The sequence below is a fragment of the Anser anser genome (genome assembly GCF_964211835.1).
Source record: "Anser anser genome assembly, chromosome: Z".
NCBI classification, from domain to species: Eukaryota; Metazoa; Chordata; class Aves; order Anseriformes; family Anatidae; genus Anser; species Anser anser.
The window spans coordinates 62,087,613-62,113,140 of NC_139723.1; the positions used below are offsets into that span (position 1 = coordinate 62,087,613).

At 36.0% G+C, this 25,528-nt stretch overlaps 1 protein-coding gene across 5 annotated transcripts in view; it reads left to right on the forward strand.

The window, feature by feature from the left end:
• Positions 1-25,528, forward strand: part of SV2C (synaptic vesicle glycoprotein 2C) — a 121,937-nt gene that overhangs the window by 60,206 nt on the left and 36,203 nt on the right. For 4 of the 5 annotated variants that reach the window (XM_083818284.1, XM_083818281.1, XM_083818282.1 and 1 more), the window contains one exon: positions 1,185-1,336. The exons of the other annotated variant lie outside the window; for it this stretch is intronic. In XM_083818284.1, coding sequence (XP_083674410.1) covers positions 1,185-1,336 — 152 coding nt within the window. The remainder of the gene's footprint in view (positions 1-1,184; positions 1,337-25,528) is intronic. 5 annotated transcript variants of the gene reach the window in all.

Consider the following 25,528-nt stretch of genomic DNA (forward strand, 5'->3'; position numbering starts at 1 on the left):
ACTTTGTAGTACTTTGTAGTAGAGCTATCTAGAAGGAAATGACAGAACAGTAGTCCCCTAAACAAATTAACTTCTCAGTGCAATGTTTCATTGCAATACCTGAGGACACCTTGAAGTAAACAATATTGCATTGACAATAAATTGCAATAAACAATATTGCACTGAAATACCATTTCTGTATTCATCTTTTACTTTTTATACTTGTTTTAATCTGTTCTAAATTCCTTCTTTTTGCTCCCAGTTTGGCAGTCGCTGAAACAGCAGCATAAATACACATTTATCTTTAAAACTGAGTTAAAAATTTCAACCATGAAAGTCATTACTTCTTTAAAGGATGTAATCTGGTATATCTGAATATCTGTTCAAACTTCACAGGTATTTTCTTTAGCAGGAAATTAAAGCCCACAAAGACTTAATCTGTTGTGGAACATTTGACAGTTTGCATTGGTAGTGAGGAGTTAAATACAGTAAAAGATTATTTGAAACCTAGTGCTGACAATAATACATAATTTGAGTTATAATAAATTTTGCAAAACCAAGTTGAAGTCTTTTTTTTCACTTCTTTTTAAAAATTGTTTTTATTTTTTTACTCTGTGAAGAAGTGTGGATATTTTATGAATACATAGCCACTCCCATAAAAAATTTAAGCCCATCATGGGCTTAGCAAATCACGTGGTGCAACTGAATAGAACATCTTTTTAAAATATGCATGAAATAAAATATATTAACAACATACTTGGAATTTAGTCACTTCTTGTTTGAGCACTGAAACATTGGAGTTAAGACTTAGAGACATATCTATTATTCTTTGGGAAAATGACTAATATTTTCAGTTAAATTGAATGTATTTTGACATTTGTCATTAGATTGCTATGATTACAGGATTTTTGTAACAGTGAAAGTCAATGCATTGTGTTGGTTTCTGTTTCAGCAGCCAGCACATTGACAACCCATTTGAATCACCGAATAAGTTGAATTGTATACAGAGTTTTCAAAGAAATCTTTGACAAAAATTGCATCCAAACTGGTGAAAGTTTTCTAAATAGTTCTTCAGTACATGGTGCAATTTGAGAAAAAAACACTCTTGCTAGGAAAGCTGCTTGTAGTTTGGGTTTTAAATGACTTTATCCAAACTTTAACTAGTTGTTACTCTCCTTTAATGTATGGTATATATTTCATTTTAGAATTGGTGGAGCTGTGCCAATAGTTTTCTCCTATTTTTCGGAAGTTCTTGCTCGGGAGAAACGAGGCGAACATCTGAGTTGGCTCTGTATGTTTTGGATGATTGGTGGTATCTATGCATCTGCAATGGCTTGGGCAATAATTCCTCATTATGGTAAGAAAAACATTTCCTTGCAATTCTTCATTCTTGTACTGTGAAAGTAAAGCTCTTCAGTTAGAGTTTAAACATGGTACTATATGTCTGTTCTCAAAATACTAACCCTGTTATTAAGAAAAAATGATTCCTTTGCAGGAAGTTAGGAGAACAGAACATAAACTAAATAAAAATATATTTTAAAATTAATATATTAATGCAAAAATTACCCCATACCCATGCTTAGTCAGATTCTATAAATTTACTAGAAACATGGACAAATAGAAGTATGAGTAACCTGGGCAAGTGGAATGTATCCCTGCCTATGACGGGGGGGGGGGGGGGGGGCAGAATTAGATGACCTTTGAGGTTCCTTCCAAGCCAAACCTTTCTATGATCCTGTGAGTCTGTGATTCTATGGTAACTGGTATTTTTTTGAAACTGGAGAAAATATGTGACACGGATAAATTAAAGAAATTAAAGAAGATAGCTTTTAAAATGTTGAGTATAAAAGTTCTGCTAGCTTTTTTGTTTGTTTATTTGAAACAGAAATTAAATGCCAATTATACACGCTTGAGAAGGAAGTGTAAGGATCATCTTAATGTTTGTGGTGGCACTTCTGAATATAAAACCATATTGAATTTCTTAGTGGATCTTTTTAATGGTGTAGGAATCAGAAATCAAATAAAGTGTAGGGATACTGTAAAAATACTGTAGGGATAAATGAAGGCAAATAAGACAAAAAGATTACAGTGATTGAAATTATATGAACATGCAATATATACTGCTTTGTGAAAGAACTCTTTACTGCCCTGACGTAGTCAAACATTATATGGAGATACAGGTTTGAATCAGTCTTCTGGGCTTGTGTTTTGGAAGAGTTAAGTGCTCATGGGTCTCCAGGGTGGCTGGGACTGCTCAGTGGTTTTTAAAAATAAGGCTCTGTAAGCACTTGTCGGTGGCATTCTTCAAAACAAGTAGAGCAATGTCATGAATTAGCTAGCGTGCAGAGCAGTTTTCTTAAGCCAGGCACTGATATTTATTGAAGTTGGATTGTGCAAAAGAGGAAAAATTCAGAAGGTTTGCCCAAAGTGATTGGAACATTTAACAGACAGCAAGGCCCAGAAATAAATTGTAACCATGCAGACTAATCAAATATCTAGACTGTAACATGAAAACTAATTTTAGACTGGACATACAGCCTGAATCTCTGTCCTTAACCTTGCCTTTTGGCTTTGAATTCCTGAAATCAGAGAGGAATCTTTGCTGGCAAGGCATGATGTGGATATATATATATATGTATTTAATTAGTCAGTTGTTCTGGGTGCCTTTTTTTTTATTTCCTTTATATTTTTATTTTCTTTATCTTTCAGTGGAAAATACAAATATTATGACAGATTGATTTGAATAGGTTGTCTAATTTGACTATAGATTTCATAACTAACTCTACAACCTTTACTGAGGTGCTTTCAGAAATGTCACATGGCAATATATCTCAATGAATAACAATACACAACTTTACATTAAAGCCGTGACACTGGAGGGGATAATTTTCTTCTTTCTTTAGCAGTGGAAGAGTATCAGCAAATAAAAGCCATGTTGCGTTGTTTTGGTTTTGTGTGTGTGTATTTCACCACAGTATCTAGGAAATCACTTCAGACAGAGTAACACAAAAAAAAAATAAATTGAAAGACTGTATTCTTCAGCTTTAGCCATATAAATCACTCTCCTTGCAGTATATTATGAAAAGACTTAATAGCCAAAGGAAAGGCTGAAAAAGGAAACTATAAACAACAGACACAATTCTTTCCCACAGGAAAAGAAATAAGCTTACACATGATTTTGGAAAATTTAATCAGAATATATATGTGGGTTTGAATGAGGTCTTTCAAAATTATTTTTACTGTAAATTAGACCTCTTCTTTATGTTGTCAACGTTAAAGTCTGTGTCTTACTGCCTGGTACAAGTGTGGAATTGTTCTGCTCAGGACCAGGCATAAACTGCTTCATTTTCATGATTGCATGCTGAGTTCACAGGCGCTGCCAAGTGTTCCCAGGGCAAATGCTGCTCTGGTACTGGGGAGGATACATTAACACAGTACTGTACCCTTCTGCAAACACTCCAGGAGAGGTTAATGCAGGCTCTAGTCGCTTCACCGTTTGTATCAAGTGCATTCATGAGGACTCCTGTAAGAGCATTTTCTCCTTCAGGATTTCCACATAGTTTCCACATGATTATTTTGCCAAAATTAGGCAAAGATGTATCTTTTTCTCCAAACCACTTTCAGTCCTTCTCATCATTCATATATCCGCTGACCAGGAAGCAAAACTTATATTATAAACAAAGCATCCACTTATTTCTAAGGTTCATAGTGCATAGGAAATTCTGATCTCTCTGCTTCTCACTTGAGGAGCAAACAGAGTTCGTTTTTCCTAGCTAAACACTGAAATTACTCAAAGACAATGAATGAAGTTGTATCAATTGAAAAACAATAAGCTGCCACTGAGCATAGTAGAATTATTCTTAAATGAATGGAAAAGTACCAGACCAGCAGTGTAGAATCATCTTTTTTTTTTTTTTTTTTCTCTCCCTGTTTTACAAATGTATTCCTTTCATTTTTACCAATTCTTATATAAGATACTTTAAAAAGTCCTAGATTTGCAGCTGATATACATTATCTAGCTCCAAGGCAGGCAGTGAAGCTATACTAGTTCACCTGTTGAAGATTTAGTTATATATATATATATTTTTGTGTGTGTGTGAGAAAATGAAGTCTACATTCCCTACATATTACAGTTTATCTCTGTTTCTGTTCAAGTAGCATTGGAGTGACTGAAGCCTGAGAGGAATCAGGATGATGTAGTGCTGCAGTGACCACATACTGGAAGATTAGTTTTATCTGGAAGGCAAGCAAGTTTCAGAGCTTCTTTAAGTCTATGGCTGTTGGCTTCTGTTTAAAAATTGAAAATGGATGCAGACTTGCTCAGCGTTCTTGAAAGAAGAGTTGAGGTCATAGAGAATCTATTAGAAGAAACATCTGCAGAGAAATGCTTCTAATTGCAGCCAATTAACAAAGTCCCAGACTAGGCTGTTGCGAATAAATGGCTTTATGCACAACATAGGTCAGGCTTGATAAGAAGGATAATTACCATTTTATAAACCATTTTGCAAGTGCAACTTTAAATTTAGCATAATGCTTCAAGGTGGGTTACTTCTAAGACTGTCAAATGCATCAGATACACATCACAATGTTTTTTAAAATGTTCATTTTCCAAACAATGAAAAATCTTAACAGTGAGAGATTATATTTCAGCGTAAAATCCCAATAGTGATATATTACTTTTTCATTATACTTTTTATGTCTTTGTTCAAGCATAGGAACCAAGGATTCATCCAAGTTTTCCTAGCCAATTTTATCCCTTCATTAAAAAAAAAAAAAAATATATATATAATTATCAGTTCTCTGAAAAAGTATGTTGCCTGCCATACACTATGTTATTTTTTAAAAAAAAGGTTAGTATTTTATTGTGTCATATCTCCAAAATAAAACTAGGGAATGTTGGATAAACCTTTCAGTTTATTTATACTATCAGTTTTGGTATTCTGTGCAGTTTTATGTTTGGCATATATGAGGATCCTTTTCTGACTTCATAAACACCAGAAAAATTCCCTAGATTTTTTATTTATTTATTTTTTGCTTAGCAACAGGCAACTGTTGACTTCATTGATTTATAGATCTTATTACTGAATAAGAAAGCAAACACATGACCTAGATTGCAAGGCAGAGAAGTGGAGGTGATGAAGTGTCTGACCAGGATGGTGCAGGTATCAAGGCTGCTGCATGTAAACTGCAGTTGACATTTCAAGCTCAGGAGCCAAGGGATTACGTGACAGCAATTAGAAGGCAGCAGCAGCATGTATAAAATGAGTTGCTTTTTTCTTTTTTTTTTATAGCATTTGTAAAATAATGTCATTTTCCTTTGCTGTTTTAAATATCAGCAAAGCTGATCAAATGTTCATAATATTTTAAGTACATTTCTAAATTATGGGAAGGGGCCTTCATCAACATTAATTGTTACTAGTTTTTACTTAGTAAAAGTAAGTAAAACTAGTTACTAGTTGCATTTTACAGCTTGGTGGAAATGTCTACAACCAGTTAGCTAGGAGCTAGATATGCCAGCATATATGTGCAAGAGCAACAGTATTCACCAAAAGATTAATTTGTAAATTCAGCCCTCTGTTTTGGAGAACCTGGTGCAAAGGGATTATGCTATTGACTAAGGTCATAAAGTCCTAATAATAACAGGATTGGAAACACGTGGAATTTTTCATTTTGCAGAGTAAACAACTATTAAAACCTCAAGCTGGTCTAAGAGTGCAATACCAACACAGGTCTAATTACTTTCATAAGTCCTTAGCCCCAAAAACTCTCTTTACAGTTGTCTTTCTAAATTGTCTTTCTATGGATTTGGGATGAGTTCAGGATATGCTTACCCACATGCTAGCCCCTCATTTCTGGTGTTTACCAGGGGAGAGAAGAGACAACAATATCAAGCAGTTTTCATGTATGATCTGAGACAGATAGTCAAATTCCAACTAAATTAGTGTAGATTATCCACTAAAAGACTATGAAATTACTCTATTAATAATACAGAATCAAGAAAATGGGAAACATAACTTTCTAACATTCTCAGTGCAAAAACTCAGATGTAATTCTTTAAATTAAACATTTTATTTAGACCAGTGTCTAAATACATAACATCTGAACCATTCATTTTTCATCAGTAGATTTTTTTTTTTTCCACTTAACGAGGACCAGCCACTTGTGTTTGTAAGAAAGGTATTTAGCACCATTCTGGAAATACAAATTTGGAGGTGATAGAAGTGAAACAAGAAATCTAAGAAATAAGAATTTAAGTTCAGAATGTAAGATTTCTTTTCTAATTGTAATGTTTCTCCTTAGGTGTAAGCAGGAAAAAAATAAAGTGTTCAGCAATTTTTTCCATTACATCTGCAAAGAACTGATAACCTGTCCTGTGAATGAAAGTGAATAAGTATCTCTACTCCATTCACTAGATTTTTATTAAATTCAGAGAGCAAATTTTTGCAGAATACTTGATATATATAAACAAGCATATTAAAAATATACAATAAATATGTTATAAGCAATATATATATTATATATATAAAGATATATATATTTATTTATTAGAGAATCACTGTTTTACAATAACAAAGATCTAAAAAATGCAGACACAGAAGTCTCCAAATTATGGACTCAAACCTAAGACTTGTAAAACATTGTATTCAGAAGTTTAACTGTAACTTCTATACATAAAAGACTTAATTATCTCTCCTACTGAAAAAAAAAATGTTTTCTTTTCCTATATTATAAAATATATTTGCTCCTACTTTACTCTGAAGCTCTTTGCCTTTTACTTTTCTTCTGTCAATATGTTTAAACTAGTTTAAATGGCAGGAACTGGGATTTAGTTTAGATAGGAAAAAAGTTAAGTCTCAAAAGTTAAGTGTAATAAAATTCTAACATCTACTGTCTCACTGCTGGAGACCTGTTGAACATTCATAGCAGTATTGATACTGAAAAGTCTTTTCATGGGCACAGGAGTTCATAAATAGCCTTTATTTCAAATAGAATGTAATTGTTATTATACTGGACAAATCTATTTTGTTTTGTCAATGGCTTGTGAAGTGGTCTGAAAAACACCTTTGTTCATAGCAAAAGATTGTGGAGGTGAAGCAGATCAATTCTCCTGAGGAAATTAACATTACTGACAATCAAAAAGATATTTCATCATCTTTTTGGTAGGTGTATTACAGTAACTTCTATAGTATTTTTTGCTGTCATATTTGCTTTGTTCTTGTGTCATCCAGTTGGAGTTAAAAATGGTAAACACACATTTAAAACTACAATAAACTCCGCTTATGAATGAAGCTGTTGTGAACAATATTGTAATAAAACAGACTAGGAGGTAGGCAGAGCTGGATGCTGCCACAATGTGGATGATCTAAAGTCTCGATGTGCAGCTCACAGCATGCACAGCACCAGGCAGTGGTAATGAAGGAGTCAACCTGCCAGCATGAGAGAAACTAAACAGAGGATATGATGACTAAAATTATTCAATGGCAATGAAGAAAGAAAAACTTTTGACTCCCTACATCAATCTTTTTAGATTGAAGGTTAGTCAGTGACATGTGGCAGAAGCAGTATTGGGATAAAAAACAATTCCAGTGTTATATAGCCCCCATGGAATTATAGGGCATGGCAAATGATTGAATAGCAATAAAAGCAAAAAGATCTTAGTGACCATGCAGCTTCTTGCACTTCTGAAGAACAGACCTGGATCCTTCTGAGAAGTGACAACCGCAATAATGGATTTGCAGAGATTTCAGTCTAGCCTGCTGGACTCCTCCCATTAAGAGAAGACAAGTGTCAGTGCATGTGGTTCAATTTATACCCATTACCCCTTGTCCTATATCACTAGTGACCACTGAGAAGAGTTTGGCCGCATCCTCTTTACATTGTCCCCTCATGTATTTATAAGATCCCCTCTCATCGGTCTCCTCTTCTCTAGGCTAAACAGGCCTGGCTTGCTTGGTCTCTCCTCAAAAGACAGATGCTCCAATCCCTTAATCATCTTCATGGCTCTATGCTGGACCCTCTCTAGAAGTTCTACATCCCTTTTGTACTGGTAAGCCCACAACTGCACACAATATTCCAGGTGTGGCCTCACCAGAGCTGAATAGAGGAGAATCACCTCTCTTGATCTGCTGTCCACACTTCTCCTGATGCAGGCTAGGATCCCATTGGCCTTCTTGACCACAAGGGCACATTGCTGGCTCATGGTCAGCCTGCTGCCCACCTGGACTCCCAGGTCCCTCTCCACAGGGCTGCTCTCCAGCAGGTCAGCCCCAAGCCTGTACTGGTGCTTGGGGTTATTCTCCCCTAGGTGCAGGACCCTGCACTTGCCCTCATTGAGCCTCATGAGGTTCTTCTCCACCCAACTCTCTAGCCTCTCCAGGTCCCACTGAATAGCCGCACAGGCCTCTGGTGTCTCAGCCAATACGCCAAGCTTTGTATCGTCTGCAAACCTACTGAGGGTGCACTCTGTCCCTTCATCCAGGTCACTGATGAATAAGTTGAAACTCTTCTGTGGTAATATTTATTCCAAGGTGAATTCCAAGATTGTTATACAGTATTTAAATATTACATGGTATGTACTTTAGATAATATAAGAAAAAACAGATATGTTCCTGCTTTTCAGCATTTATTTCCATGGGAATTGAAACGTTGGGGGGAGCTTGTTACCAAGCCTTTTTTTTTTTTTTTTTTTTTAATTAGGTAACAGTATGGGCAACATTTTCTTTTTCTTCAAAAGTAACCCATGAATTTGGGTATTTCAAAGCATCTTTTGGCTTCATTTCTAATTAAGGATTTGGGACTATACCTGGACGAGTACAGTAAATTATTGACTACTTTGAAAAATTTAAAGTTTAACTTCATTATTACTTGTCTGTAAAACAAAAAAAAAAAATCAAAACCAAAAAAAACACTGTTATTTGCCAAGTTGAGATTGCACAAATTAATACCTGTAAAGCATCTTTGTCTGTTGAAATCTATAAATTTCAAAATGTCAAAGCTGATGATGATGCTGTAAATAAGTGTCTCCTACCTAGATATTGCTGTTTTTCAGATATTTATTGTGGCATTTCTGAATTCCAAAATGTGCATTAGATGTGGGTCTGAGCATCAGAGAAACAGCTTGGTTTCTCTCATACCTGTTTTATCAGCATTTTCTTCAGCTCCCAGCATTTTATCAGAAGCAAGGTGCCCAGAACCTTGTAAATGTATTATAAAATCATGGTTTTGTCTTCAACAAAGGATCACCTAGTTCCTTCTTCCACCCCTCCTCTGTTGTAATCTGCAAAGGGGAACTTGACCATCTCTGATGCAGTGCACCTATCCAATCAAAAAAATAGGATGCACTTGTGTGATTTATAACAAAATGAGCCGTGCTTGACTGATTTCATATTGCTGCATTACTGCGGTGACTGCAGCCAAAACAGCTAGGGAAAAAATATACTCTGCAGTCACATCTACAGAGATTATTCACTGTAGTCCATTGTACATCAACATCTGATTAATGTGAACTGGAAATAGAAAAAATAGTTATGTTTGTTCAAAGCTGGAACATGCTGAAATAGGATGTCATAACTGATTTAGACATGCAAGAGGTGCATCAGTGATGTCTTCTCTAATCTTGCAGAAGGCAAATAGGAGAAAAGCATGATTAGCTGCAAAGGGAAAAAGGAATGAATGACTCATGGGTGATAAGACAAAAAGTAATGAGCTGAAATTTCTGTAAAGAGGTAGTATAAAGAACAAAACCACATTTCTAGTGGTCTGTTAGTAAAGCATCTGACTGAAACTCCTGTGGAATATTAAAATCTCAGTCACTGTAAGTCTTTAAGAAAAGACTTTAAGAAAGTATCAGTGAAATGTATTCTGAGAATATTGTAGGGGCCATCATTTGTTCTAATTCTGGAGTAAGTGGATACTCTAGATATCTCCCTCAAGGTCCCATCCACCCCTGTTTTCATAGGACTATTAAATGGATACTGTTGTTCCAGAGGGTATGGGAGAAGGATAATGAAGAAAACAAGGACAAAAAAGGAAAGAACTTCAGAAATTAAATGGAATAAAAGAGATTTATTTATTTATTTATTTATTTACTTATGAAAGAGCAACATTGCACATTCCCAACACAAGTAGGAAACTGCTTGTTTACCAAACTTTTCTAACTGGTGGCTCCAAAAGAGAGAGAGGATTTTTCTGCTGAATAACTCTTGAATAAACCTGCACTGGCTGAAAGACGCATGAAAAAGTCCATCCTTTTCTATATTAAAAATTCTGGACACATAATTAAAAGAAAATAATAATAATCTTATTCTTCTCAAACCTTTCCCTCTTACTCTACCTTTTCATGATAGGTTGGAACAAAACCAAGCGATAGCAGCAGCTGTTCTGGAAAAAGCTGAGCCCAAGACTCCTTTCTCTGTTATGCAGTAGTTTCTGTTCTTTGCATAAGATCTGTTCTCTGCAGAAGATCTCTGACTTTTATTAGTAGTCCAGAACAAAGAGATGCCAAAGAAGATGGCCTGGGGAATAGGTTCCCGTGTCTTTTCTCAGTAGTAGAAAGTCCGTGAATGCAATAATGCATCTGCAGAATTTTAAATCAATATACTAGCTTTTTTTTTTTAACTCAGAAGAAATATTTTATCCGAATTTTAAAACAAAGAGCATCTCTTCAATTTTACCTTCTTCATACAATTGACTTTGTGACACAACTTCTGTCTTAAGAATCTGTGAATCTATTTCCACCTTAGCCAGTGGAAAATACTTTTTCAGTTTTAAAAGATGCTGGACCTCTGCTAATTTTGAATCTGCATTTGCTATGAGACTGTAATGTTGCACAAATGGAATAGATCAGACATAAAGGCATCTACTATATAATGCAACATCTGTTGATCTGCTTAGTATTCCACTAAGAGTCAAAATGATCCCCAATGTGCTGTACTTCCCCCATACTTAGTGCGTTTCCATTAATTTTGTATCCTGCAGGCTGAAACTATATCTATACTTTTAAAATCTAAGTTAATTAAAGTGGGTACAAGGCGGTTTTAATGTTAACTTGATTTATCAACTCCTACTTATGAATAGTTCTCTGTTTGAAAAAATCCTATGAAATTAGATTATACTAAATGCATATACTAAAAAAAAATCGTAATCTCTAAAAGCAACAAGAATGACAGAACACAGCAGAATTTAGAACAGCTGCTTATGCAAATCCAGCTAGGAAAGCAAAACAAATCACTTTGTTTATCAGTTTGCTATTTTCTGTGCCCTAATGCAGGGGTTGATATGGTCATTTAAATGTTTATATTCACAAGTGTTAGAAGCTTAAATAGCTTTTAGCACATCTACTTAATGAGCACTAAGGATTCTCTCATTAGTGAGCTACAAATATAACCTTTTGCTGGGTTGTTTAGGTTGTCTGTGAAAGAGAAAATTTGTTTATCTGGAGGTTCAGTAAGAAAACTAACAAGATGCTTTGTGAGCTGGAAAATTATAAAGCCTAGTTTCCTAGTGGTTTCTGCCCAAGTTTCAGTTGAACTGGTTACCTCCTTTCTCTCCACCCCTCCCCTATATCCTTTACAAGGGATATCACGGAATCACAGAATGGGTTAGGCTGGAAAGAACCTCTGGAGACCATCTGGTCCAACCCCCTGTTCAAGCAGGGACACTCTGTCCATGACTATGTCCAGATGGCTTTTGAAGATGTCCAAGGAGATGCTCCACAACCTCTCTGGGCAGCCTGTTCCTGCACTCAGTCATCTGCACAAGTGCTTCGTCAGTGTTCAGGACAGAACTTCTTGTGTTCTAGTTTGTGCCCATTACCTGGGCACTGGGCACCTCTGAAAAGAGCCTGGCTCTATCCTCTTCCACTCTCCCTTCAGGTATTTATAGATGTAGATAAGACCTCCGCTGAGCCTCCTCTTCTCCAGGCTGAACAATCCCATCTCTCTCGGCCTTTCCTTATAAGGGAGGTGCTCAAGTCCCTTCAGCATTTTCGTTGCCCTATATTGGACTGACTCTTTCCAGTATGGTCATATTGTACTGGGGGGGGGGGGGGGGGGGGGGCAGAACTGGACACAGAACTCCAGGTGTGGCCTCACCAATGCTGAATAGAGTTGTAACTTTCCATGCCTTCAGCATGCTCACCTCTGTGTTCACCTCTCTGGCTTAGCTGCCCTTAGGAAGGAGGTAGCACCTTTGGGCTCAAGTCAGACTTGTGTTGGTGGCAGAGCTGGTGGTGTGGCAACAGTGCAGTCATGGCATTCAGTGTGGATGGACCACTGACTTGTGCCTTTTCCTCCCTGCACTGATGGGGTCTGTCCTTGCTGCCTGGCAGCACATTTTATGCAGCATTGGGGAATGCGGTCATTTTTGAGCCTATTTCTTCCTGTCAAATTTAAAGAAAGTAGGTTAATGGCTTTAAACATTTTTGCTGGAAGAACTAGCAGACAGATGAACAAACCTCAGCCATTAACATCACTATCTAATGCCATAAACATCATTTTCCAAAGAAGCCATAGTTACAGTCAGTCATTCTTACAAAAATAAAACAACAGCATCTTCTCAGCCTTGATTTTGCTAAAACTTATTTCGTATAATGAATTGGCCTTGATTTCAAATTAAGAAAAATTACTTGAAGTTAATGAATCTGCCCTAAAAATCTGACCAGTAACTATAGTACTATAGAAATGTCTATCGTATTAGGTGTAATCCTTGCTTTTCCCTTTGAGAAATTAATGAGGTGTTAGCTCTGATGAGATTTCTTTTGTTCAATTTTTTTTTTTAATATTATAAAGACAAAAATCTTTTGTTGTTGTCTCTGCAAATTGGATGCATAACCTATCAGTCTACAACAGAAGAAAAATTCACATAATTTGTACAAATGGGCAAAAGAAGTGGTTGTTGGTCTTGCTCTATGATTATTCAGGTACTTAAATATATTCATTTTGTCTTTAACACACTACAGCAGTACAAATTTGTTCACCTTACTTCCTTATTATTTGTCTGGCTCAGAGAACTGTTTGCTCTGAGGAGGTTAGTGATTGTCCTTTTAGCAACAGTTCCTTTTCTCTTCAATAATATATTCTGTCTGTGGGTTTTATATGCAACTGGAAGATCATTTTTCAATTTACAGTGAAGTTTCATTTATTGATAATATAATCAACTGCAGAAAGGCATTTCAATTCATTTTCAGGAATTATGTTTATATGTCTTCTCAAAGAAAAATACTAAATGCTGTTTTTGGAAATCACGACTACTTCACTGAAAGTAATGCCATCAAGGTGCATTTGTTATATATGAATACCTGAATACAGCATCTAACTCTATTCTTTCTGCTCATATTTTTATGGTAGGGATCCATACAAAAATAAGGAAAAAACCCCTCTGTTTCCCATATAGTGTTTGTGGGAGTCTTGTGGGAAACATGTATTTTTATGCTTTCCAAGTATGCCAGCAGAAAATATTACAAAATTGTCAAAGAGAAACAGCAAGATTTGGTAGTGAGGACTGTCAGCTCACTACCTCATCTCCTCAGCATTGGTACTGACTGAGGTGAGAAGATTTTTACCTCCCTCGATTCCTCTCTTGTTTTTTGAGTCTGTATTACCTTGTTCCCTTTCTAGAGTACAAGACCTACTTGTTTCGGGGGATTAAATGTTTTCTCCACCATCCAGCTGTTTCCTAAAGGTAGTAGTACCATATAAGAAAAAAGACAGGAACCACAGCTAAAGAGATCAAAGTAAGGCTGTTAAATTCCACCCTCACCCTGTCAGGCAGAGGGGAATCTTGTGCATTTCAGTCTGACATAATCTGAAAACATCTGATTCTTTCATGATCTCTGAGAATTCTAGACTTTGTAAGGAAGTCATAGAGTTTTATAAAAGGAAAAAAAAATAAAAGATAATGCTCCATTTTTTAATATATTCTATTTTCCTTGATTAGTCTGATAAACATATTTTAAATATTTCAGCTGGCAAAAAGGCAAAAAGTCTCCTCTTGACTTTGGACATCTGGACTAGACTATAATTGGACATCATTACTACTTAATTTATGACGGCAAATAATATTTGTGTAGAAGTATCAGACCAAAGTTTGAATTTAGGTCTTACATTGTTCATAGTAGGTACAGAAAGACTCCATGTGGTCAGTTGATCAGTTGTTTAATTGGTTGCTGTCAGATTAGAAGAAAATTCTGAAAATGCACATCTGATCACATTATTAGATGACATAAGCTGGCTGTTTATCTGCCTCTCTCTTAGTAATAAGACATTCCTTTTTTATTTGTTTGTAATTAAAAAATAAAAGGTAATAAAACATAAATTAAATAGAAAAATAGGAAATGTGACTGACTGCAATCACAGCATTAAAGTGCGCATGAAAAACAAAGATTTTTCTTGCCAAAACTTTCCAGGCAAACAGAATATAATAAGGTTATATTTTGAAAGAGTTTATTGAATTGTGTGGATGCTGTGTTGTTACACTGCAGCAGAATACAAAAGGTGTAAGGCATGTCACTGGTAAATGATCCTTCCTCTCTGTTCTTCAGAAAATGTTCCAACATTTCAATGATTGCTTTGTCTGTAAAAGACTAGATAAATAAGACCCATTGTCTTTTCATAAACTGCAGTCTTTTATTGTGCCTTTTTTTCTGATTGTCTTTTTTGATTAATTGCTTCTCTTTTCTTGCTCACCATGAGCCCATTGTTTAAATATCCTTAGTCCTGATGCACATAAATCACTGGAAGTCCCAGACCACGACTGGAGCACTTACATTTTAAATTAGCGTCCACATTTAACAGCTGCTGTTAACAGTGTCTGCAACAACTTCTCACACCAAATATAATGTTTAGCTTAATGGCAGTTTTTACAACTCCACAGTAAAATCACACCAAGTTTCGAATAATATTTTCTCGGTGATTGCACACACCAATCAAAGGCGTATTTGAAACCATAATGGATTCACCCACATTTTTTTGAGCTCAGAGCTATTGACTGGATATGGAGGGCACTATGCAAAAACATGTAGAGATTACTATAACTGTTTTGCATATTGGTCACCATTGGTTGTATTGGTCACAAAGTCACCATTCAGCAACAACGTTTGTCACAGGCAAAAGTTTCAAACTCAGTTCATAATGACGACTTCACAGGGCATTTAACAATTTTACACTGTCAACTTATAAAACAATATCTTCTGTCGACTTGATTTTACAGTACTCACTAGCACTGGCCAAACAGATGTTTAAAACCCCATATGCAATCCATTTATCAATTATTAATTAGGTGTAGCAAAATAAGATAGTGGAAAACTCTAAGTATGTGCTGAAGATTAGAGAGAGGAATCTTAACAAGAAATCAAAAATGAGGTCATACAAACAAAATTTGAAACACTTTCTATTGCCATTTGATTGAATGGTCTCAGAATGTATAATGAACACTGTATTTTTAAGCTCTGAGAGCAGCTTCTTTTAAATGTTCTGTCCCTCTTCTTTTTAACATCAGTTGAGTCTGCTCAATCTGTGGTCTCTGTAAAGCCTGATTATGGCTTTTTCTTCTTAGACAGACAAGATTCTAAGCTACAAGAGAGATTTAATATTGAGGTTGCCCAGGCTGGTTTCAGAGACATGTCTAGCAAATTTTACCTCTTTGTCTGTTTTGTGGGTTGTAAAGTGCCTGCACAGAGCCACACTCAAGTACACAGAGTGGGTTGTAAAGTGAGCAGCTGCACAGAGCCACACTCAAGCAAGGACTTCACAGAACCACGTGAGTATATAAATCTCTGGGGTCACAGACTCAGTCAGCCAAACAGCTAGATCAATTATGTGCCACAGTGCTTGTAATGAGATTTTTGGTGGTATCAGCACAATATTAACCCTTGGCGGTCCATTCTGTTTTGTCTGTTTTGTTTTGTTTTGTTTAATATCTGCCTAATTAGAGCACCATCTTTCCAGTTATTCAGCCTCCATTCTGCTTTGAACCATAAGGTAAATGCAGCATAACTATTGATTAGATCTTACTCATTGGAAAAATGTACTTTAATTTTTATACTCACTGTTTATCTGGTTGTTAAGCTAAGAAAATTCTTAGATCATTCTTTGATTTAGTTTTCTTTCCACATGCTATCAGATATAGCTATAGCTGTGCTTTTCAATAATGGGCAGTTCATAGATAGCTTCTAGGTGTTATGCCTGTTAAAATGGTTAAGACAAATACATAAATTTAAGACAAATAAATATAGTTGTATATAGGACTCTGCACATCCATTTGAAAAATTCATGAAGGTTGCAATCCACTCATCTACTGCATCCTGGTGTTATAATTTGTGTTTTATTTGTTTGTCTTGTTTTTTTTTTTTTTTTTTTTTTTTTTACTCCATAGTACTAACAGGACATTGGGAAGATTGCAAACCCCAACACTATGTATGGAAGAATCTTAGATTAAAGCAGTCATAGCAAGCATTGGTTTCCACATGACTGAAGAGAGTATCACATGAACTCTACTATCTCTACTTTTAAGTAGATGTAGCTCTACATCAAAGCTTTAATTGAAAGGACATTTTCCAAAGCCAATTTAACTACAGAAATCTGACAAAAACAATAATTTACAGGAATGTATAGGAAAATTCAACACTTGTCCTTTTGATTATGCATCACAGCTCTTTTCATGCTTTGTATCTGAGCTGTGAGCAAAATTTGACCCTTGTCAATCTACATTAATTTCTAGTATTTTCAAGCATTTTTCTCTGAATAGGGGAAATGAGTGCACATAAGGGAAGTACACGCGCATTATAGTCTGGAAAATGCATACTTACTTAATGGTTTCAAGAGAAAAATAGTATTTCTCATTTTAAATTTCAGAAACATGCAATTAACATGTTTTAAGAGAATTACTAGTGATTTGTAAGTTTTAGAAACATCTGATTTAAGATCTAAGCAGAAAATTACAGGTTCCCCTAGAATATTTTCAAAACCTAGTTTTACTATCCACAGACCGTAATCAGTGAGTATACTGCTCTTTCCAAGGACCGTAATGATATTTGCTTTCAGAATGAAGACTTACAGAAATTTTTCAAACTTGGTTCCTGATAACAGAATCATTGAGTGGGCTGGGTTGGAAGGGACCTTATATATCATCTAGTTCCAACCCCCCTGCCATGGGCAGGGACACCTCCCACTAGACCAGGTTGTTCAAAGCCCCATGCTACCTGGCCTTGAACGCTTAAGCATCCGAAGTCTGGAAGGATGACTCAGGACAGAGCCGACGCTATTAGTGGTGACCAACGTCCAACCACTTCACTTCTGTATGGAAATGCTTTGAGATTGAATACATTTTAGCCCTATAAGGTGGTTTGTATTCACACTTGTTGAGATGCAAAATTGGGTCTTGCATGATGGTGGCGAGGTGGAGAAATTTACTGCAGCACAACTTTGGAAAGTGTATTTCCATTATTTCTCTCTAATACGGAAAAAGAAAATTCTAAGCAACCAAATATGAACAAACAGAAGTAGGGAACTTCAAGGTTCTCTCCACTCCTTAGCTGAGGTATCCCTTGTTCCTTTTCCTGAAGTATCGTCTTGATGGATGGGATGAGATGAGGAATTTAAATTAAGTTATCTATCTAGAAAAGCTCCTTGTGATGATCTCACTTCAACTGAGAACCTTTCTGGGGCCAAACAGATAACATAAAACAACCCTAAACCCCTTTTGAAGGAAGTGCAAATGTATCAAGAAACCATGTGGGCTGTTTTGTGCAAATTTAATGTTTATACTTTCTCCTCTTGCGATAAAATCATAGAAACATAGAGTCGTTTAAGTTGGAAAAGACCCAGAAGGTCATCAAGTCCAACCATCACCTAACACTACAAAGTTCACCAATAACCTATGTCCTTAAGTGTATAAGTCTTTTAAATACCTCCGAGGATGGTGACACCATCACTTCCCTGGGAAGCCTGTTCCAATGTCTTTGCATGAAGAAATTCTTCCTAACATCTAATCTAAACATCACCTGGTGCAATGCGAGTCCATTTCCTTATCTGACCTTCTTGGCCTCCTGGGCACACAGCTGGCTCATGTTCAGATGGCTTTTGACCAGCACTATGAGGTCTTTTTCCAGACAACCAGACAACTTTCCAGCCAGACAACTTTCCAGCCAGTCTTCCCCAAGCATATATCATTCCTTTGGGTTGTTATGACCCAAATATAGTACCTGGCATTTATGCCCTGTGCAATATCATACTACTGTACATTGCCCATTGATCTAGGTTATTCAGTCCTTCCGCAGAATCTTCTACCTTCAAGTAAGCCAACATTTCCATGCAACTTGGTGTCATCTGCATACTTACTGAGGGTGCACTCAATTCCCTCATTAAGTTCAATGATAAATATGTTAAACAAAACTAGTGCCAATACTGAGCTTTGGAGAACACCACTTGTGACCAGTGAGATTTAATTCCATTGATAAAGTTCCTTTGGTCCTGGCCATCCATCCAGATCTTTAACCAGAGAACCATACACCAGCCCAAGCTGGAAGCAGTCAGTTTCTCCAGGAGAATGCTGTGTCAAACAGCACCAAATGCCTTGCTAAAGTCCCAGTAAACAGCATCCATAGCCTTTTCCTCATCCAATTAGTGGGACAAGTTGTTCATAGAAGAAGACTCTGTTAATCAGGCAGGACCTACCTTTCAGAAACCCACTCTGACTAGGCCTTATCACCTGGTTGTCCTGTATGTGCCATGTGACAACACTTAAGATTATCTGCTCCATGACATTTCCTGGCATCGACTGTCAGACTGACAGGCTTGTAATTCCCCAGATCTTCTTTCCTGCCCTTCTTATAGATGGGCACCACATTCACTAGAGACCTCCCCAGTTACCCAGGAATACTGATAAATTATTGAAAGTGGCTTGGTGAGCAGTTCTGCCAGCTCCTTCAGTACTGTTGAGTAGATCCTATATGGGATAAAAGCCCTGCATCCCATAACCATGACTTTCTTTCTGAATTTGGACAGTACAGTCTTCTACCAAGCTAAGTATATTTTGGCTCCGATATTTTTCTTCTTGTTTTTGTGCTTCTTCAGTTTTCCTGAGAGTTTCCAGCACTGAGTTAGGATTTAACCTGTGTAAATGCTACTGTTTCTGTTTTATGTAAGACAATGTTGAAGCATATAAATAAACATACAAAAGCACAATAAAATTCTACAGATTGCCAATAATTTGCCATGTAATTGGATGATGTTAGGGAGAGTGGAGTGTTGGAGATTAACTGAAGTGAGTAAACAAAGTTGTACGTTTCTGTATAAAATAAATAATGTAAGAAGGACAGAAATCTTCCTCTCATGTCAGCTGGTTTGCTATCAGCTGACTCTTACAGCTGCCATTAAATCCAGAATGTTCCCTGGAAAATGCAGTTACCCAAGATCATTTTTTTTCCCCTCTTCAACAAGTTTTTTGTTTTGTAGAGATAATCATTAAAATCTATTTGTTTCAGCACTGCTTTATATGAGGAAAAGGTTGATTTGTCCATCTCTGTAAAGTGCACAGGAATCCTATTGTTTTCCTACTTTTCTCAGTCACCTATTAAGTACAGAAGAGGCAAAACTAATTCCCTTTTCAGAGATGAATTTCTTGCCTTTATTTTTTCTTGTGAGTCACAGCACCTTGATCCACCTGGGACAAGGGAAATTTAGATTTCAGACAGACCATTGCAATCCACATGTGAAGTGTTTCCTTTGTGTCATTGTCCACCTCCACCATCACCGCCCTTTCCCTCCCCGCCTTCCCCCTTGTTAGATATTCTTACTAAAAAGTGTTTGTTTTTTCAAGTGTTTAAATGTTTATTTTATCAGGTATGTTAGCATTTCCATAGCAGAAAAACAGAATTAATAAACAGAAAATTAGTCCATTCATAGCTCTATGTTCTGCACACACACACATATATAAGTCAAAGACTGGCATATGTAGGGGACCTACAGAAAAGCTGGGGAGGGACTCTTTGTCAGGGATTGTAGGGATAAGACAAAGAGGAATGACTTTAAACTAAAAGAGGGTAGGTTTAGAGTAGATATAAGGAGGAAATTCTTTACCATGGTGAGGCACTGGAGCAGGTTTCCCAGAGAAGCTGTGGGTGCCCCATCCCTGGAGGTGTTCAAGACCAGGCTGGATGGGTCTTTGAGCAACTTGATCTAGCGGGAGGTGTCCACATCCTTGGCAGGGGGTTGTCACTAGATGAACTTTAAGGTCTTTTTCACCCAAACTATTCTGTAATTCTATAAAGGCCTACAGTACCATACAGTGGATAGAGAACTTGTGTCTTTTGTTATCAGACAGCAGATGATTTTCTAGGTGAGGTCAGCACTGCCTGTAGCTGACCTGGGGCTTGTCTAAATGGCAGATAATGTTACCAAAGATATTGGAGGCCTGATAATCTCAGGTTTTCAGATGCTAGCACAGGGAAGTGATGAGTGTCAGTGCTTGACAGTCTCCTCCTCTGTGGAAATGTGTCTTTAGAAAACGCCTTCTTCCTTTTAATCAGTCTTAAGTGACAACAGTCCAAGTTTAAGTTTAATATATTGTAAAATACATTTGTTTAACAAAATTACTTTCTTCTTTCGTTGAACTGTTGATCCTTATGGCTCTCAGGGACTAATAGCATTGAGAAGAGAGCCAGACAGATGTGGATGAGAATTAAACAGTCTTCTAGATGCATCTCTGTCAAGGTAACTCAATCATGGCCTGTCTCACTTCAGTTATTTTACTTCCAGAATTCTTCTGCCAAAATTATTTACTGAGCCAGTGGGTTTAAAGAATACCTATCTATACAGGCTAAAAATATGCCTTTCCCATGTTATGTTAATAATCTAATCAAATGAAAGGCAAGAGTTCTATCTTGTGTTGCTGGAATTTCACATCAATATACTTACAGAATAATTCTGAGAGAATTATTTCTGTTTTTGTTAGAAACCGTATATTTCACTCAGGTTCGTAAAAGTGTCTAGCTGAGATTCCTAAGATGTGTAACTTACCTGAACTTGCTTTCTTCAGTTTCAGTGATGTTTTACCATTATTCCAATCAGTACTGCAAAGATACATTTGTTCAATCGCAGTTAAACTTAGTAATGTCAGGACATACTAAATGTAAGTTCAGTAACAGTGCATTTCAGTTCTGCCAGCTGCAAAAAATTCTAGTTCACCTTATAATTTTGATTTGGCTTAGAGGTTATAAATACTCAACAAACAAAAACAAACAACAGCAACCAAAAACAAACAAACAAACAAACAACAACAACAACAAATGTTTAATAAGAGAACTATTTTTGAAGATTTTTTAACTGATTATTGTACTAGCTGCTGTAGCAGTGCCACCAAGTGGCATGCTAAATCAATCACACATTTACTGTAAATGTCTCAAATTCAAAAGATAAAAAAATGAGACAATAGAACTGGGAGGTGATAAATGAATGTGTGTTAGAACAGAAATAATATTATAAAATCATGGAAAGGATTCTGCAGAAGAATCTATGTAGACTATGAATTCCTGTAAATTCCTTCTCTATGTTTCTCCTCCAGCCCTAATTTTAAGGATGTTCTTGCTTCCCTCCTGTGTACCAAAAGTCAAGAGTTTATGCAAACTTGGCTTTTGATGATTTCAGTCATTGTCATCAATCTAATTCCCCTAATTCCTACCTACTGACTAACGAAAATTAGTATTATGACTGATCAGACTTTAGCTAACCATGACATAAAATCCCTATATAATTTAGGATTTCTTTGCCCATATAAGTATCTTTGAAAGATGCTAAGATGCTCCACAACTTTGTTTTTCTCATATTTAGAAAACTTCTCCTTGCCTGTCAGTATCTATACAGATAATGTAAGCATCCGCCCTTCAGCCTCCCCCCCCCCTTTTTTTTTCATTGCCTACATTGCACTTTATTGATCTGTAGAGAACTAAGTTCCCTTTCAGGTCTCATTTTGAAAAGTTAAGCAAACTATATCCCTTAGTCTGCTCTCATAAGGTGGACTCCATCATCACCTAACCATTGGAAATTGTATGTGGCCTTGAAAATACCTGCTGTTTCTTAGGTAACATATATTGATAAAATTCAGCATAATGTGGACAGGTTTACTTCTATGTTTATTCAGAAAGTCTATTACAGAGTTGTTCTTACTTTCATTTGGAGCAAGAATCTATTTTTAATATCCTTTCCACTTATTATTACGATGGAGTAGAGGAAATACTTTGTTGGGAGGAAGATATTGTTGACATTGAACTTAACGCATAAATTAGTGGTTGTATATAGGTAGCATCTTGGCACATTTTGCTTTTGCTCTGCTGCATGCTGCTGTGGCTCTGTAATCAGTAATTGCCATGTCTGTGATTAGCTTGGTCTCTTCAAGTAATAAGTACAGTGTGAAGGTAATATTCAGCAAGAAGGCTGCTACAGTGGCTTTGTATTTAGTCACTGCAGATCTCATGTCGCTCTACAGCGAATTGTTCCCAAGATGCATTTGGCCAAGTGTTTCAGCAATTCATAAAACATTGGAGCTTGGCACTGTTTTCAAAATTAATACCTGTGGAATATAGCATAGCCAGGGAGCAAGGGTGAAGCTGAGCTCTGGGCTCAGAGCTCAAGGGCTGCTGTGCAGTGCGCTGAATGCATCTGAGTACCGAGTAGAGCTCCTCCATCTTTGCTATTGTGTCATAAATCAGAGAAAGGAGAGGCAAATTGAGTTACAGCCAAGAACACACTTCCATCTGGTTTCAAGACTTAAAAATAGTGGGAATGAAAGCCACTTTAGGAGCTAAATTCAGAACTACTCTAATGTCTCAGTTTTCTAGATTAGCTCATGATCTAGGAGAACGGGACGGTAAACATAAGAATAAATCTAAACTTGCTCTGCATTTAAAATATATGTTTGTTTTGCTGCTCTATCATGTGGTGGTGGAATAGATAGGAAAGCAAGCTTAAGAAAGCTGTGTTACAGCTGGAGCTTTTTCTACAAATTCTTGTAATTCTGATAATCACTGTTATCATTAATTCAGCAAACACAATAAATTGTGAGATTAATTGCAGCAGCTAATACAATGTAAAAAGATGTAATAAGAGCAACAGAAACCATAATGAACATTTCACTTAACAAGCTCTCAGACATTTTGAGGAGTAAAAAAAGATGTTTTCAGGTTGTGAGGATGACAGCAGGATGAACAGTGCAGTCATTGCTTTTAATTAAGGGTAGTATGGTTCACTTCCATTAATAAATCACACTTGAAAATAAATGATTACCATAATTTTTGCTGGTTATAGAGCACAAGATATTGTTGTTGTTTTACAACAGGTATAAAGCCTGGTTAAAATCATTTAACACAGAAGTAATATTTGAGCAGTTAAACTATACAAAACACAAACCAGAGTGATAAAAGGCAGATTGTGTAAATATAGTAGTGCCTGCGCATATTTTTGGGACAGTCTCAAATGACAAGAGCCGCCAATATGCTGACTGTCTTGTTCTAAGAGATGAAATCCTGGTTTCTTTATCTCATTTCTGGTGAAATTAGCTGGTGGAACTTCTCCCTGATTGGTCTGACTGAAATTTAACCAAAATAAAAGGAAATAGTTTTGAAAATTCTCTATCAGGTGGTTTTGTATTATACTTTAAAATATATAATGAAGAATATAATTCTAATTATTATGATACAATGTGTACAATATACCCAAAACACAGGTATGTTTTCTAATGGCCTCATTATCTCACCCTAAGTATACCCTAATTTATTTCCTTCCTTTTCCCTCTATGGATGAAAAGTATGTCTGTACTATTTAAGTTATGAAATTCTATAGGATTGAAATTCTATAGGATTGGAAGTTTTAGAAAGTCAGTACTTTTTTAATACACTTTTACACCTTTTCTGGTTTGGTTTTGTTTTGTTTTTAGTCTTGATTTTTCATTCATGTTTCTATTGTGGAATAAGAATTAACATCAAATTTAGCTTAAAATTGTAGGCATCTTTTTGTTGAAGGCAACTTTGGAGGGGGAAAGTATAGCTATCTGGAACCTTATAAAAAATTACATGTCATTCAAAAATCATTGCCAATACTGCCGCCAATTTTACCACTGTCTCCCTGGGATAAAGATCTCAGGGCTAAATGGGTCCATAAAGCAAGCTGACATTACTTCTGAAATACAGAAAATTTGTATGAGATGAGAAAAGAGGTTACCAAATCTACAACTCAGTTTCACAGAGCTGTTGATATAGGGCAAAAATACTTCATGAGTTTTCATATTGTAACATATAAGTACTTTAATAGCAGAATGCATATGTATGTGTTTATTTATTTATTTATAACATATATTTATAATCCATGGCTTGAGATATTTAAATTCCAAAGTACACTGAGTGTTTAACAGATTAATACCTCATTTGAACAAATTTTTAATGGGATGTTTGGTGCTATGTTGTGTCAGTTGTTTAGTGACATGCAGAAATATTTGATTTCATGTGTATTTTATCCAGAAAAATCAGATAGCAAAGAATTATTTCACATGAATCCAGCATCAGGATTTTCATTAGCCAGGTTTCCATTTTCTTCTGATAACCACTTAAATTATTATTGTTACTATTATCTACCACTCTGCTTTTAATGATCTTTCCTTCAAAATATTGCTTGAAATAGTTTGCTGTATTGAAGCCAGACTGAAAGGCCAAATAACTACCCAAATCATATTTTACTTTTTCTTAAGAGTTTTTGTTTGTTTGTTTGTTTTCTTAATATTCTATAATTTCAATAGTCCCATCATAACATAACACCCAGTCAGGTATATTATTTAAAAGCAGAACTACCAACCCTGCTTTTTAACATAAGTTTTTTCCAGTTATGCAGTGGGGGTTGAGGGCAATTTACATTTAACAGCGTTGAATGGTATAGTGCTGTGGAACAAGATGAAAATAGAAGTTAGGCACTGCAAATGTCTTATATGTTGTACTATATTATAAGACACTGTTATGAAGAGTACTTCTCCTTATAGAAAAAGCTAATAATAAGGACAGAATTGCAAACCTTGAAATTCCACTTGTCGTATCTTGTAATGTAATAGATAACTAATTATTATTCCTACAATATTCATTTTTATGAAATAGCACAGTGAATACCCAAATAAAAACAAATCTCAAAACTCTGAAATACCAGTCACCTTAAGGTCATACACCTTAAGGAAACAATGACCTCAACCATAAACACAACTAATAGAATGCGAACACTAATTCAGAAATACCTTGACAAAAATAAAAAATAAAAAAAAATTAGGTCAGATGTAAATCATATGCCAGTACTTCAGTGTTGTGTTACAGGATGCTTATCTGAAGAAGGTCCAATAGCGTAAAGATTATGAGCTATTTTTTCTGGTTTTAGTGTTTCTCTTACTAGCAGTCTAAAAGCATACTACTGTAGACTTGACTGCATTGTTGCTTGAATGCTTTTCTCACATTTTTGTTTCTTCCTTTCTTGTTGATTTCTAATGATTTGATATGAGAATTCAATACCCAATATTCATTAATACT